This window comes from Salmo trutta, chromosome 25 (assembly GCF_901001165.1).
Source record: "Salmo trutta chromosome 25, fSalTru1.1, whole genome shotgun sequence".
NCBI classification, from domain to species: Eukaryota; Metazoa; Chordata; class Actinopteri; order Salmoniformes; family Salmonidae; genus Salmo; species Salmo trutta.
Window position 1 is genome coordinate 34,976,914 of NC_042981.1, and position 17,092 is coordinate 34,994,005.

The following is a 17,092-nucleotide window of genomic DNA, read 5'->3' on the forward strand; positions in this document are numbered from 1 at the left end:
TAATAATAATTCAAGGCACACTACCACAGCATTCTGCAGCAATACGCCATCCCATCTGGTTTGGGCTTAGTGGGACTATCATTTGTTTTTCAACGGGACAATGACCTAACACACCTCTAGGTTGTGTAAGGGCTATTTTACCAAGAAGGAGAGTGATGGAGTGCTGCATCAGTGCTGCATATGTGGGAACTCCTTCAAGACTGTTGGAAAAGCATTCCAGGTAAAGCTGGTTGGGAGAATACAAAGTGTGTGAAAAGCTGTCATCAAGGCAAAGGGTGGCTACTTTGAAGAATCTAAAATATATTTTGATTTGGTTACTACATGATTCCATATGTGTTATTCCATAGTTTTGATGTCTTCACTATAATTCTACAAGGTAGAAAATTGTAAAAATAAAGAAAATCCCTTGAATGAGTAGGTGTGTCCAAACTTTTGACTAGGACTGTATATATACACTACCGTTCAAAAGTTTGGGGTCACTTAGACATTTTATTGTTTTTGAAAGAAAAGCTAACATTTTTGTCAATTAAAATAACATCAAATTGATCAGAAATACAGTGTAGACATTTTTAATGTTGGAAATTACTTTTGTAGCTGGAAACGTCAGATTTAAAAAAATTGAATATCTACATAGGCTTACAGAGGCCCATTATCAGCAACCGTCACTCCTGTGTTCCAATGCCACGTTGTTTTAGCTAATCCAAGTTTATCATTTTAAAAGGCTAATTGATCGTTAGAAAACCCTTTTTCAATTATGTTAGCACAGCTGAAAACTGATTTATGAAGCCATAAAACTGTCCTTCGTTAGATTTAGTTGAGTATCTGGAGCATCAGCATTTGTGGGTTCGATTACAGGCTCAAAATGGCCAGAAACAAAGGACTTTCTTATGAAACTCGACAGTTTATTCTTGTTCTGAGAAATGAAGGCTGTTCCATGCGAGAAATTGCCAAGAAACTGAAGATCTCGTACAATGCTGTGTACTACTCCCTTCACAGAACATCGCATACTGGCTCTAACCAGAATAGAAAGAGGAGTGGGAGGCCCCAGTGCACAACTGAGCAAGAGGACAAGTACATTAGAGTGCCTAGTTTGAGAAACAGACGCCTCACAAGTCCTCAACTGGCAGCTTCATTAAATAGTACCCGCAAAACACCAGTCTCAACGTCAGCAGTGAAGACGCGACTCCGGGATGCTGGTCTTCTAGGCACCAATAACTTTCTAGAGCTGGCCGCCTGGCCAACCTGAGCAATCGGGGGAGAGGGCCTTGATCAGGGAGGTGACCAAGAACCTGACGGTCACTGACAGAGCTCCAGAGTTCCTCTGTGGAGATGGGAGAACCTTCCAGAAGGACAACCATCTATGTAGCACTCCACAAATTAGGCCTTTATGGTAAAGTGGCCAGACGGAAGCCAATCTTCCGTAAAAGGCACATGACAGCCCGCAGAGTATTTTGTGTAGCTTACTTACTTCTCGTGTTCTTATTTTTATTTATTGTGTGTTTTTGTTCTACCTTATGTTATTTGTAGTACTACATTGATATTGATTACTGTACTGTTGGGTTTTGAGCTTGCAAGAAATGCATTTCACTCTACTTGTGCACGTGACATTAAAATTTGAAGCTTGAAAATAATAGTGAGTAGTTAGAGCAGGAGCGAGTCAAGTGAGAGAGTCATTTATACCATGGCATTGTTGAATACTCATTTCTAATTTGCTTGAAGGGCATACTAGAGCATGGAATATTTAAGTGATATTGCCCGAGAAGCCAGTGTCTCGGTCCGGCAAACCGTGCTAATATATCCTCCGAACACCGGCTTCAAAGGCGTTATCACTTTTATACAACGGGTTACCAATATATTCTGGCCGTCATGCATTCTATCGGTTCGGTTGCCAGAGATGCGACACAGTTGTTAAGTCTTTTTGTTGTAAATCTATGGACGCGACCCAGTCGTTCATTCTAAATGTTCCGTTGCCATGATGGCTGGCAACGTTCTTATCCTTTGCTTGGTAGCTAGCCAGCTGTGGCTAACACAGTCACGGAAAACAGTGCAGCCAGAATAACAGCAAAGTAGCTGAATTTGCATTTTCTAGTGATTTTGGGTGGGATACATCCATAACAAGCTAATGATGTGCAATTTTGCCTGGCATAGAACATTTGCTCTCTTGCCAGGCCACTGTTCAGAAGAGATGGCCAACTACACAGCTAACATAATGGCTTCAAACTGAAGCTGGAATGACAGTAAACTATCTGTATTTCTGTGTTTTTATATTCACATTTCTTTGTATAGGTCCATTAAAATGATGCTGATTCATGATTTCGACTGGCTGAGAAGAGCTGCCAGCCTGTCTGTCTCGTCCTGACTACCGACACGTTCATTACTATGGGACAGCTGGATATCGAATTTCAATATTGAAACAATGTTGCAAATGTCAGAGAGGTTTATACAAATCTCCGCTGTTGAAAACTAAATGCTAGTCTAAAACAGATGGGAGATCATGTCTAGATGCTTTTTACAGTGTAGATCTAGTATATAAATTGCCTGGCTGAGCTGATGAGACAATGGATTTAGCCAGTGGTAACTTGTGAAATAGGCACTGGCTGGAATGCGGTTTTAACCAATCAGCATTCAGGATTAGACCCACTCGTTGTGTAATGGACGGTATTATTCAATGGCTATGAAATTCATTCTTATATGTTCTATGTTTGAGCAGCTTTTGGAAGCAAAAGTTGAATTGAAAACATTATTGGCGTTGTTGAATTCGATTTTCTTAATAGCATACAAGGACTGATGGTTTGGTTAGCTAAGCTAGCAAGTCTGTTTGTTTGGTTACCAAGGCAACTATTGTAGCTATCTATACTGAACAAAAATATAAATGCAACAATTTCAACGGTTTTACTGAGCTACAGTTCATATAAGGAAACCAGTCAATTGAAATAAATTCATTAGGCCCTAATCTATGGATTTCACATGACTGGGCAGGCTGCGCAGCCATGGGTGGGTCTGGGAGCGAATAGGCCCACCCACTTGGGAGTCAGGCCTACCCACTGGGGAGCCAGGCCCAGGCATTCAGAATGAGTTTTTCACCACAAAAGGGCTTTATTACAGCCCGAAATACTCCTCAGTTTCATCAGCTGTCCGGGTAGCTGATCTCAGACAATCCTGCAGATGAAGAAGCCGGATGTGGAGGTCCTGGGCTGGTGTGGTTACACGTGTTGTGCGGTTGTGAGGCCGGTTGGACATACTGACAAATTCTCTAAAACGAAGTTGGGGGAGGCTTATGGTAGAAAAATTAACATTCCATTATCTTGCAACAGCTCTGGTGGACATTCCTGCAGCCAGCATGCCAATTGCATATTCCCTCAAAACGTGAGACATCTGTGGTATTGTTGTGTGACAAAACTACACATTTTAGAGTAGCCTTTTGTTGTCCCCAGCACAAGGTGCACCTGTGTAATGATCATGCTGTTTAAGCAGCTGTCAGGTGGATGGATTATCTTGGCAAAGGAGAATTGCAGACTAACAAGGGATGGAAACAAATTAAGCTTTATGTGCATATGGAACGTTTCTGGGATCTTTTATTTCAGCTCATGAAACATGGGACCAACGCTTTACATGTTGCGTTTTATATTTTTGTTCAATATAGTAAACTTGCTAGCTACTTCAGTGGATATTGAACACATTTCTAGCAGTACATTTCTAGCGGAATATCCGTTAAATTATACCCCATGGCTTCTGTGATAATTAACTCTGGGCTCTATGCTTTCTCTGGAAAATAATGAAACTCCGTCGAAGGTTAGTGCCACTCCGCTAGCGCGTCGTGCAACACCTACCTACCACGTCATGGATTATTTTCCATAGAATGCACAGGTTGATGATTCCTTACGTATATCACAGGACACTAAGGAAATGTATTTGAATGAAAGCACCTACAGGGATCTAGCTGCATCAGGTTTTTTGAACCTTCGTAACCTGGTCCCTGATGCGGTCCCACAGACCTGCTCCCTCTGTACCACTATACATTCTGGTTTTCATTCTCAAATCCATATTATGAGTGAGTCCCCACCCACCTCAGGTGTCTAACACTGACTTTGTCTCCTGTCCACTGCAGCCAGTGAGAGTCGCGTAGTGACGTGTGGGGCTGTATGGAGGATGCCCCCAGAGTGGGAGTCAGGGAGCCACGAGTCCCCAGACGACCCCCACAACTCCCACAACCCCCAGAACCTGGAACTCCTCTGTCACCTTGACAACAGCGCCCATGGCAACGCCTCCAGGTAGGCTGCTCTGACTGTCGCCTACAACTACAATACTGTATACAACACAGTCATATCTATTCAACCCTGAAACTATAGGGTTTCCACGATCCCGTTTCGATACTTTTTCTCCTGTGTTCTTTTTCCCCTCTATTTCCCCTCGTTCTCTGTTCCTCTATCTCGTCTTCTCTCCTTCTCCCCCTCTGTCTCTCTCCCCTTCTCCATTTGACTCTATCTCTGTGTATTTTGTCTTTCTAAATCTATGGTCCTGCCTCTCACCATTTATACCCCTATACCCGCTTATCTTCCTCTATCTTTAAATCTTTCTATCTCTCATTCTCCCTCTTCATCTCGTTGTTATCTCCCTCTGTCACTTGCCCCGTCTCGCTCTCTCTCATGTACTACTGAAGTGTATCCTGGTCTATACTTTACAATACTATGTTGTGAAGTGTTGAGTGACCTACATATCCCAGGGCTCAGCCACTGCTCAGGCCGTTGTCTTATATGTAGCTGTATACACTATATTCACCATCCATTTATGGTGCAGGAAAATAACATCAATACTCGTCCCTTTTTAGACTTCAGTAGCTGCCTCATCCCTTTGGAAGGAAGATTGCATTTTGGCATTCCAAATTAAATTCCCCATTTCCATTTTAAGAAACTTCCCTGAGCAGTATTTAAAAAAATATATTTTAGAGGCTGCAATTTATTTTGTGCATGTGTGTTTGTGCAAAAGCCTTCAGTTGGGTGAGTGAGGTGGGGCTCTGTGGTGGAGATTGATGGTTCTGCTGTCTGCCATTCTGACACCTCCAGAGCTGCAACACTCTCAAGGGCATGATAGTGTGTCTGTGTGTGTGTTCTGTGAGTCTTGCAGCCTTCGCTTTGTTGTATTGGCTCTGAGAGATGGATGGCTTTGGTTTGGTGCCCACCTCGTCCATCTCTTTCAGGCTGCAACCCCCGCCGTCTCTGACTACGCTGGCAGGAGCACAGCAACCAGCAGAGGGTGTGTTTGTGTGTGTGCGACTATGTGCTTGTTTAAGTGTGTGAGAGAAGGAGTACATGAGAGTGTCTGTATGTACATACTGTATATTATCAACAGGGCTCTCAGCGGTGAGGATATACTGCCTGATGTAGTGTATTTCAAGGAGAAATAGACTAAGAAAGAGCACAGGAAGCTGTTTTTAATGTACTGTATGAGAGTGAGTGGTTTCAGATCACTTATTACCTTCCTTCCTGTAGGTATGTACGTCCTTTATGCCTTTTATGGCCGTACCTCAGTCCCTCCTCAGTCTTGCTGGACTAACATTTGGGCTAGTGTCGTGTTGTGAAGCGTGGCTGGAATGAAGTAACAGACCCACAAACTCTGGCATGGCTACATTTCTTTCCCTTTGCTTTGGGGAGCCAAGCGCCTCATTTCGATTTGGAGCAGCACCAGGCTCAGGAATCAATTCCCATTGAGCGATTAGGACTAATCATAGCTTGGCTGGGCACCATGAGGAATCATAAAGCTCAACAGGCACACTGTTTTATTTTTTCACGGGAGGGTGTGACGGGAGGGGGGGTAAGTGTGTGTGTCTGAGCATGTTTGTGTAGCCTTTGTGTACAGGGGTGTGTGTATGCCTGTATGTGTGTTTGGGCGGCGGGGGCTGGTGATCACAGTGCACAGAGTATGATTTGCACTCAAAGGGACTTTTAGTCAATCAATGTTAGCCCGATGGGATCTCAGGCAGCCACACAGTCATATGCAAGCCAGTCAATACTGTCAGTACTGTTAGGGGCCGTGGAGACCAGTATTCTAACACACTTTCAATTGGACACATTAACTCTGCTTGGCTGATTAATCCTGTCTCTACACACGCACGCGCCTGCACACACACACTTTTTAAATTGCCCATATTTTGTCCTTCTTAGTTCCTTATCTCCCTTTCTCTCTTCAATCTCTCTCCCTCTTCTACTATCTCTGTTCCCATCTCTGTCTCTCTCCCTTTTCTCTCTCTCTCTCCCACCCTTCTCTTTTCTATCTCTCTCTCCTCCACTGTGTCTTTCCCAGGCCTTGCCTTGGATCTACAGTGCCTTCGGAAAGTATTCAGACCCCTTGACTTTTTCCACTTTTTTTAACGTTACATCCTTATTCTATAATTGATTAAATAAAACAATTTCCTCAGCAAACTACACACAATACCCCATAATGACAAAGGGAAAACATTATTATTATTTTTTTTTAATTTTAGCAAATGTATTGAAAACAAAAATCAGATACCTTATTTACATAAGTATTCAGACCCTTTGCTATGAGACTCGAAATTGAGCTCAGGTGCATCCTGCTTCCATTGATCATCCTTGAGAGGTTTCTACAACTTGATGTGAGTCCACCTGTGGTAAATTCAATTTATTGGACATGATTTGGAAAGGCACACACCTGTCTACAGTCGTGGCCAAAAGTTTTGAGATTTTCACAAAGTCTACTGCCTCAGTTTGTATGATGGCAATTTGCATATACTCCAGAATGTTATGAAGAGTCATCAGATGAATTGCAATTAATTGCAAAGTCCGTCTTTGCCATGCAAATGAACTGAATCCCCCAAAAACATTTCCAGTGCATTTCAGCCCTGCCACAAAAGGACCAGCTGACATGTCAGTGATTCTCTCGTTAACACAGGTGTGAGTGTTGACGAGGACAAGGCTGGAGATCACTCTGTCATGCTGATTGAGTTCGAATAACAGACTGGAAGCTTCAAAAGGAGGGTGGTGCTTGGAATCATTGTTCTTCCTCTGTCAACCATGGTTACCTGCAAGGATTGCTTTGCACAAAAGGGCTTCACAGGCAAGGATATTGCTGCCAGTAAGATTCCACCTAAATCAACCATTTATCGGATCATCAAGAACTTCAAGGAGAGAAGGCTTCAGGGCGCCCAAGAAAGTCCAGCAAGCGCCAGGACCGTCTCCTAAAGTTGATTCAGCTGCGGGATCAGGGCACCACCAGTACAGAGCTTGCTCAGGAATGGCAGCAGGCAGGTGTGAGTGCATCTGCACGCACAGTGAGGCAAAGACTTTTGGAGGATGGCCTGTGTCAAGGGCAGCAAAGAAGCCACTTTTCTCCAGGAAAAAATCATCAGGGACAGACTGATATTCTGCAAAAGGTACAGGGATTGGACTGCTGAGGACTGGGGTAAAGTCATTTTTCTCTGATGAATCCCCTTTCCGATTGCTTGGGGCATCAGGAAAAAAGCTTGTCCGGAGAAGACAAGGTGAGCGCTACCATCAGTCCTGTGTCATGCCAACAGTAAAGCATCCTGAGACCATTCATGTGTGGGATTGCTTCTCAGCCAAGGGAGTGGGCTCACTCACAATTTTGCCTAAGAACACAGCCATGAATAAAGAATGGTACCAACACATGCTCCGAGAGCAACTTCTCCCAACCATCCAGGAACAGTTTGGTGATGAACAATGCCTTTTCCAGCATGATGGAGCACCTTGCCATAAGGCAAAAGTGATAACTAAGTGGCTCGGGGGAACAAAAAATCAATATTTTGGGTGCATGGCCAGGAAACTCCCCAGACCTTAATCCCATTGAGAACTTGTGGTCAATCCTCAAGAGGCGGGTGGACAAACAAAAACCCACAAATTCTGACAAACTCCAAGCATTGATTATGCAAGAATGGGCTTCCATCAGTCAGGATGTGGCCCAGAAGTTAATTGATAGCATGCCAGGGCAGATTGCAGAGGTCTTGAAAAAGAAGGGTCAACACTGCAAATATTGACTCTTTAAATCAACTTCATGTAATTGTCAATAAAAGCCTTTGACACTTATGAAATGCTTGTAATTATACTTCAGTACTCCATAGTAACATCTGACAAAAATATCTTAAGACACTGAAGCAGCAAACTTTGTGGAAATTAATATTTGTGTCATTCTCAAAACTTTTGGCCACGACTGTATATAAGGTCCCACAGTTGACAGTGCATGTCAGAGCAAAAACCAAGCCATGAGGTCAAAGGAATTGTCTGTTGAGCTCCAAGACAGGATTGTGTCCAGGCATAGATCTGGGGAAGGGCACCCAAACATTTATGCAGCATTGAAGGTCCACAAGAACATAGTGGCCTCCATCATTCTTAAATGGAAGAATTTTGTAACCACCAAGACTCTTCCTAGAGCTGGACTGTATTCCAAGCGTCACGTCTAGAGGAAACCTGGCACCATCCCTACGGTGAAGTATGGTGGTGGCAGCATCATGCTGTGGGGATATTTTTCAGGGGCAGGGACTGGAAGTCAGGATTGAGGCAAAGATGAATGGAGCAATTTACAGAGAGATCCTTGATGAAAACCTGCTCCAGAGCGCTCAGGACATCAGACTGGGGACGAAGGTTCACCTTCCAACAGGACAACGACCTTAAGCACACAGCCAAGACAATGCAGGAGTGCCTTCGGAACAAGTCTCTGAATGTCCTTGTTGCCCAGCCAGAGCCCCGACTTGAACCCGATCGAACATCTCTGGAGAGACCGGAAAATAGTTGTGCAGTGACGCTCCCCATCCAACCTGACAGAGCTTGAGAACATCTGCAGAGAAGAATGGGAGAAACTCCCCCCCCCCCCCCCCAAAAAAAAAAAAAAACAGTTTTATCTTTGTCATTATGGGGTATTGTGTGTAGGTTGATGAAGGGAAAAAACGATTTCATCAATTTTAGAATAAGTCTGTAACCTAACAAAATGTGGAAAAAGTCAAGGGGTCTGAATACTTTCCGAAGACACTGTATAGCTCTATTGAGCTGATCCCTCACTGTAACTCTGTAGCCAAGCCAACCGGATTTATCTGTTTTGTCTCTATTCCCCAAAGCAGCCCAATCTGATTTTCCCCCCAATACCATGAGCGTGTGCATATGTTGCTATTGAATTAAACTCATCTGAATACAAAGCAGACGGAGAAACAGTTTGATGAGAAGGACGGAGGCGGGTGTCTCACCCAGGACTGTCTGAGATATATGGGCCTGTAAAGCTCCCCTCCCTGGCAGTCCTCCGTGTATTTACATATTCAGTCCCTACCAGGATGCCAAGCCGCCGCAGAGCTCAAGGTCAAATGCACATATACTATATACCATATACTAACTTATTTTCTTTAATAAGAGCGGCTGGCTGTTGCCATAAAGGGGAAGAGGATATTTCTCTCTCTCTTTTATGAATTAATTAATACTATTGGGAGGGCTACTTTTATAAATCTGGGGGTGGTGAATATATTGACTTCAGATTGGAGCTGTTTTTATGGAATAAATGAATGACAGACAAAGAGAGAGGAGAGAAAGAAAGAGAGCGACAGGTAAGAGAAGGACAGACAGTGCTGCTTCCTACACTGAAAGTGTGTGTGTGTGTGGTGTGTGTGTGTGTGTGTGTGTGTGTGTGTGTGTGTGTGTGTGTGTGTGTGTGTGTGTGTGTGTGTGTGTGTGTGTGTGTGTGTGTGTGTGTGTGTGACTCCCAGCACCTTGGGAGGGCAGTAAAAACTGTCCCCCATCGTCCCTGGATTTACAACTTCCATAAACTCCTCTTCTCTGTTCCCTTTCTTCCTCTCTCTCCCCCTGTCCCGCTCTCCCCTCACAAGATATGCAAATGACGGAGTTGGATGAAATCCTGAGGAAGACTGTAACTTTGTCCCTCCCTCCGCCTCCTTCAGTCCCTTTATCTCTCCCCCACACACAGCACAGTGGAGGCTTCATGTTGTGTTGCTCCACACTGATGAATGACTCAGAGGAGATGGGCCAGTCTCATTTATCACCACTAGAACTAATGACATCAGTCTATAGCAGACACAGGCAGCTCTTATCATGCACTGTGTATGTGTCACACGCAGTAAATACTACATAGTGGTCATTTGACTACATACCATGGTAATAAACTTTCGTAATAAACTGCCGCCATTGGATGTGTGTGCGCGTTGTACTGTGGTTGTGTAGAAGAGCGTTTACCTTTTTTTTTCTCGCACTGATGTGTGTGTCATGTGAACTAACTCTCTCCCCTCGCTCTCTTTCTCTCCGTCTCGCTGTCTCTCTCTCTCTCTCTCTCTCTCTCTCTCTCTCTCTCTCTCTCTCTCGCTGCTGCAGTGTCCTGTGGGAGCCCATGGGAGATGGGAAGCGTGTGATCTCTCTGGCTGATAACCACGCTCTGCTCTGGGACTTGACGGAGAGCTCTACCCAGGCCACGGTGAGACACACACACACACCACCATACGTCTTCCCATACCCCATGCTCATTATTTGATAACCACGATATCAGACCGGTCTTATCTTGCCCTCCCTTCCCAACAACGGTGTTATAAGAACTGGCTAGGGGTGTACTCTGCTTGCCTCACCAAGATCACATGATTCCTTACTGAAACACACTGTATCTGGGCTAGCTTTAGTGTCCAGAGCAGTGGCTCCTGTGGGTGTTCTTGTGGACTTTCAGAGCTGGTTCACTGATGCCCCAATTCTCTTCTGCTGTTGAGCCACCTAAAATAGTTCACACGTGTCAAGTAAACCGTTTGCTGTTTTAACGACCCCCATGCAAGCTAGATATACATTGAGTATACCACATATTAGGAACACCTTCCTAATATTGAGCTGCACCCTCCCCCTCCACCTACTACCATACCCTTGCCCGTTCAGCGTCTGAATGGCACACATACACAATCCATATCTCTGCGGTTCAAACTTATAAAAGACACACCCTCGTCCACTCACCCTCGCCTTTTGCCCTTGGGGGAATCCCCGTCACCATCTTGGAGGACGGTCCAAATGATTAGCCAAGCAAGGGAAGTTTGTAACGTAAGCCCCTCGGCCAACGTTTTTAGTCGAGTTTGCGAGTGTACAATTATGTTCACTTCGGGACCGGAAACACCCCATAATTCAATTCGTGACGATTGTACAGCCGCTAAGAAAAGTCTGTGAAAACTTAAAAACAACATCAATGGAGAAGTCAACATACAAGTGTAGGTAAAAACGAATGCAAATAATTTAGAAATTGTGCTACTAATGCACATGACGGCACAAACACGTCTCGTAAAAAGTAAATATGTTTTTGTTTGGTTCTGGAAATTGTAGAAATAAAATATTTTCCTTTTTCAAAAGTTCCAGCTAGGCAGGCTAACGTTAGTTAGCTAATTAATTTGCTAGCTATCATACAGTAGGTATATATTAGTAATTATCTATTTAATATAAGTAGACATGCAATCATAATTGACTGTAGCGCATATAAAGTGCCCACAAGCTACCAGTGGCTGAAAACACAATCATCACGGGATGAACGAGTGACAAATTTCCAGCCAAGGGCGGTCCATTTAAAAATCATTCCTTCCTCCCTCGCCCCTTGCCCTGCAAGTGTACACTCGTCAGACGTCATGATACGTCATCAGAAGTGTCCACTTCATTTGAGGGCAGAGGGGATAGGGTGTGTCGGTTTAAGTGTTTGGAACGCAGCCTCATTTGTCTCAATCCTTCTCTGACCTGTCTCCTACCCTTCATCTACACTGATTGAAGTGGATTTAACAAGTGAGGGATCATCGCTTTCACCTGGCTTCACCTGGTCAGTCTATGTCATGGAAAGAAGCATGTTTTGTAAACTCCGTGTATGTTGAACTTTACCCGTTTCAAAGTTGAATGGCCGAAGTACTAATTGTTGTCACAGTTGGTCTAGTCAGGACTAGTTTGTGGCCATACTGTTTAGTAGAAACTCTCTCCTCTGACAGTGCTGTTCCCTCCCCACTAATGCAGTGAGGTGAGGAGGAGGCGTCCCTGTCTCCTCCTTGTTATTTACTGGTTTGTTCCTCTGATTCTCCACTCCACTGCCTCTGCAATTAAAACGTCCATAGTTCTATAGTGGAGATGAAGTGTGTGTGTGTGTGTGTGTGTGTGTGTGTGTGTGTGTGTGTGTGTGTGTGTGTGTGTACTTTGTAGTGTGTAGGCTGGTCAGCTAATGTTCCATTAGCAGCTAGCTGCCTGGGCATACTTTAGCAGGGAGGTGCTTCATGAATAATGGGCCTAAGTCATTAGTAATTAATGTGCTCATACAGAGATCTGCACAGGGCCAGCCAGGCCACAGGCCCAACAGGACACAACCAAGGACTTGATATTGGTGTGTGTGCGCGTGTGGATGTGTGTGTCATAATGTAAACCTGTGAAGAATCGCCTTGTCCAGAGGTTGCAATCAGACATGCACACTCACAGAGGGACACAGACGAACACTCACACACACATTCTCTCCTGCTCTATGTGTGTGGCGGCGTCCCCAGAGGAAGGCACTCTGTGTGTCGTCGTCCCCTCGTGTAGTGACATTGATGTCAGGCTGGGCTGCAGAGCAGCAGAGCAGGGAGCTATTGAGTGACACAGCCTACCCTGGGCATGGCAGCCATTAAAAATGGAGCGAGGGCACAGGGGTGAAAGAGAGAGAGAGAGAAGGGTAGAGCAGGGTCAGAGGAAAAAGAGAGGGTGAGGGAATGAGAGAGAAGTAGATGGCGAGAGATGAAGTGAGAGAACTAGGGTAGAGCGAGAGGGAGGGAGCCTGCCAGCCTAGACAGATTCTTCCAGTGCTGTTGAGAATGCTAATCTTCTCCACTCTATCCCTTTACACCCCCCCTCCATCCTTACCCACATCCCCTCCCTCTATCAGAGGCTCTCAGGCTGATGTGTTCATCACAGGCCTGTCTGTCTGTCCAGCTGCTGCATGGATTTGTCTGTATTGAGTGTAGGGTAGATTAAAGCTGTGTGTGTGTGATCAATTAGAAACACTGCTGCTACTGAGTGAACATCTTCATTGGCTCACGGTACGTTCACACACCTTGTCCACCGTGGCCGTTCACTCACACACAATTCACGCCCTCTCTAATTGCGTGACTGTTTGGCAGATAGCGTTGTTTTATTGGACAGCGATTGCGAAAGGTAGCTGTCCTGTGTTTTATATGCTTTGTCATTAGGCCTGCTAATGTGTTTAGCGCTAACAAAGCTGGGAGCTAGACAGGGCATGAGGTTGTGGCTGTGCCAATGTGCCACGCGCTAGACAGGAGAGATTATACTGGAAGACAGCCGCCCTCTCTTTCTCTCCTATCCCCTACCCTATCTCATCCCCCTCCTTCACTTCTCTTCTCCCCCTCTCCCTTATCCTCTCCTCCCTATCTCCTCAAAATAATGAAACTTGTGTGTGTGTGTGTGTGTGTGTGTGTGTGTGTGTGTGTGTGTGTGTGTGTGTGTGTGTGTGTGGAGAGACGAGAGAGAGTAATTATCTAAGTAATGATAACAGGTTGGGTTTTAGAGATGCAGATGTATGAAATTATTGTATCTCTGTTGATTATGTCAGTACAGACTCAGAGGGTCCTTACTGGTCAAACTGGTGATCCATGAGTAACAGTATATAGATCTTCACAATGGCAACAAGGTCCTTCAGGGGTCATTGAACCTGTCATTGACTTTGCTGTCTGAGGGAGGGTGAGGTCAGCTTCACACTAGGGAAGGCCTGTCCATACAGATCCGTCAATGCATTAACTCTTACCCTTATCTTAGCCTCCCTCGCCATACCCAATGATTGACAGGTGTATGATCAGGTGTATTGCCACTCCAGATCTCCAGCAGTGCCACCCTAGAGGGTAAAGGTCAACTGAAGTTCACCTCTGGGAAGTGGAGTCCGCATCACAACTGTACCCAGCTGGCCACAGCCAACGACACAGCCATCAGAGGCTGGGACCTCCGCACCATGAGGTAAGACTGACATACTAACCATATTGTATTAACCATATACTAACCATATGTTAACCATATACTAACCATATGTTAACCATATAGTATTAACCATATGTTAACCATATACTAACCATATGTTAACCATATGTTATCCATATACTAACCATATGTTAACCATATAGTATTAGCCATATACTAACCATATACTAACCATATGTTAACCATATACTAACAATATGTTAACCATATACTAACCATATACTAACCATATGTTAACAATATACTAACTATATATTAACATATACTAACCATATACTAACCATATGTTAACCATATACTAACAATATGTTAACCATATACTAACCATATACTAACCATATACTAACTATATATTAACATATACTAACCATATACTAACATATATTAACCATATACTAACCATATGTTAACCATATACTGGTTCCAAGATGGCGTATAAGTCAGACATCTTTGTTCTTCGTCTTGTATATGTCCCATGTATGTATCTTTTTATATATATTTTTTCTTTGCATATCTCTTATACTTTTCTAAACCTCAACTTCAAAATACTCTCCTGCAACCCGCCTCACCCAATGTGGTGTGGATCTGTCTCTTCTAAAGTATTCTTATCCACCTCCGAACCGGTATTCCCCAATAGAAGCTAGCCAGCTAACTAGCTATTAGCTATCAGCTAACCACTGCTAGCGGTCATCAGCTAACCTTTAGCTCGGAAAGCTCTCGCCAGTGTGTACAATGCGATTCAAATCTGGCTAGCCTGTTCAACCTCTCTTTCGTATCGTCTGAGATTCCCAAAGATTAGAAAGCTGCAGAGGTCATCCCCCTCTTCAAAGGGGGAGACACTCTAGACCCAAACTGCAACAGACCTATATCTATCCTACCCTGCCTTTCTAAGGTCTTCGAAAGCCAAGTTAACAAACAGATTTACCGACCATTTCGAATCTCACCGTACCTTCTCCGCTATGCAATCTGGTTTCAGAGCTGGTCATGGGTGCACCTCAGTCACGCTCAAGGTCCTAAACGATAAGAGACATTACTGTGCAGCCGTATTCATCGACCTGGCCAAGGCTTTCGACTCTGTCAATCACCACATTCTTATTGGCAGACTCAACAGCCTTGGTTTCTTAAATGATTGCCTCGCCTGGTTTACCAACTACTTCTCAGATAGAGTTCAGTGTGTCAAATCGGAGGGCCTGTTGTCCGGACCTCTGGCAGTCTCTATGGGGGTGCCACAGGGTTAAATTCTCAGGCCGACTCTCTTTTCTGTATACATCAATGATGTCGCTCTTGCTGCTGGTGATTCTCTGATCCACCTCTACACAGACGACACCATTCTGTTTACTTCTGGCCCTTCGTTGGACACTGTGTTAACTAACCTCCAGATGAGCTTCAATGTCATACAACTCTCCTTCCGTGGCCTCCAACTGCTCTTAAATGCAAGTAAAACTAAATGCATGCTCTTCAACCGATCACTGCCCGCACCTGCCCGCCCGTCCAGCATCACTACTCTGGGTGGCTCTGACTTAGAATATGTGGACAGCTACAAATACCTAGGTTTCTGATTAGACTGTAAACTCTCCTTCCAGACTCACATTAAGCATCTCCAATCCAAAATTAAATCTAGACTCGGCTTCCTATTTCATAACAAAGCATCCTTCACTCATGCTGCCAAACATACCCTCGTAAAACTGACCATCCTCCCGATCCTTGACTTCGGCGAGGATCGGGGATCGGATCGGGGCGGCAACGTAGCCTCGTGGTTAGAGCGTTGGACTAGTAACCGAAAGGTTGCAAGATCGAATCCCCGAGCTGACAAGGTACAAATCTGTCGTTCTGCCCCTGAACAAGGCAGTTAACCCACTGTTCCTAGGCCGTCATTGAAAATAAGAATTTGTTCTTAACTGACTTGTAAAAAAGGTAAAATATATATATATTTTTTAAATAAAATAGCCTCCAACACTCTACTCAACAAATTGTATGCAGTCTATCACAGTGCCATCCATTTTGTCACCAAAGCCCCATATACTACCCACCACTGCAACCTGTACGCTCTCGTTGGCTGGCCCTCGCTTCACTCTCGTCGCCAAACCCACTGGCTCCAGGTCATCTACAAGTCTCTGCTAGGTAAAGCCCCGCCTTATCTCAGCTCACTGGTCACCATAGCAGCACCCACTCGTAGCACGCACTCCAGCAGGTATATCTCACTGGTCACCCCCAAAGCCAATTCATCCTTTGGCCGCCTTTCCTCCCAGTTCTCTGCTGTCAATGACTGGAACGAACTGCAAAAATCTCTGAAGCTGGAGACTCATATCTCCCTCACTAGCTTTAAGCACCAGCTGTCAGAGCAGATCACAGATCACTGCACCTGTTCATAGCCAATCTGTAAACAGCCCATCAAACTACCTCATCCCCATACTGTATTTCTTTATTTATCTTGCTCCTTTGCACCCCAGTATCTCTACTTGCACATTCATCTTCTGCACATCTACCATTCCAGTGTTTAATTGCTATATTGTAATTACTTCACCACCATGGCCTATTTATTGCCTTAACTCCCTTATCCTACCTCATTTGCACTCACTGTATATAGACTTTTTGTTTTCTTTTTCTACTGTATTATTGACTGTATGTTTGCTTATTCCATGTGTAACTCTGTGTTGTTGTATGTGTCGAACTGCTATGCTTTATCTTGGCCAGGTCGCAGTTTTAAATGAGAGCTTGTTCTCAACTAGCCTACCTGGTTAAATAAAGGTGAAATAAATAAATAAAAAATATACTAACCATATATTATTCAGCCACTATGTTCTACAAAAGTACTTCTTTATAGTCCAGTAGTACTGAACTATTTCGTATAGTAACTCTAATTTGTAGTCATTAATATTAGAAACCAAAGGGTTCTAGTATTAAATGTGGTCCTTACCAGGTAACTTCCCCAATAAAAGAAACACTTGAGTAAATGAGGGGTACGAAGTATATAGAAAGCAGGTGCTTCACACAGGTGTGGTTCCTTAGTTAATTAAGCAATTTTTTATTTATTTATTTATTTCACCTTTATTTAACTAGGTAGGCAAGTTGAGAACAAGTTCTCATTTACAACAGCGACCTGGCCA

General features: G+C 44.2%; 1 protein-coding gene across 2 annotated transcripts in view; it reads left to right on the top strand.

The window, feature by feature from the left end:
• Positions 1–17,092, top strand: part of eipr1 (EARP complex and GARP complex interacting protein 1) — a 69,983-nt gene that overhangs the window by 20,079 nt on the left and 32,812 nt on the right. For both annotated transcript variants that reach the window (XM_029713820.1, XM_029713821.1), the window contains 3 exons: positions 4,109–4,271; positions 10,341–10,440; positions 13,828–13,964. In XM_029713820.1, coding sequence (XP_029569680.1) covers positions 4,109–4,271; positions 10,341–10,440; positions 13,828–13,964 — 400 coding nt within the window. The remainder of the gene's footprint in view (positions 1–4,108; positions 4,272–10,340; positions 10,441–13,827; positions 13,965–17,092) is intronic.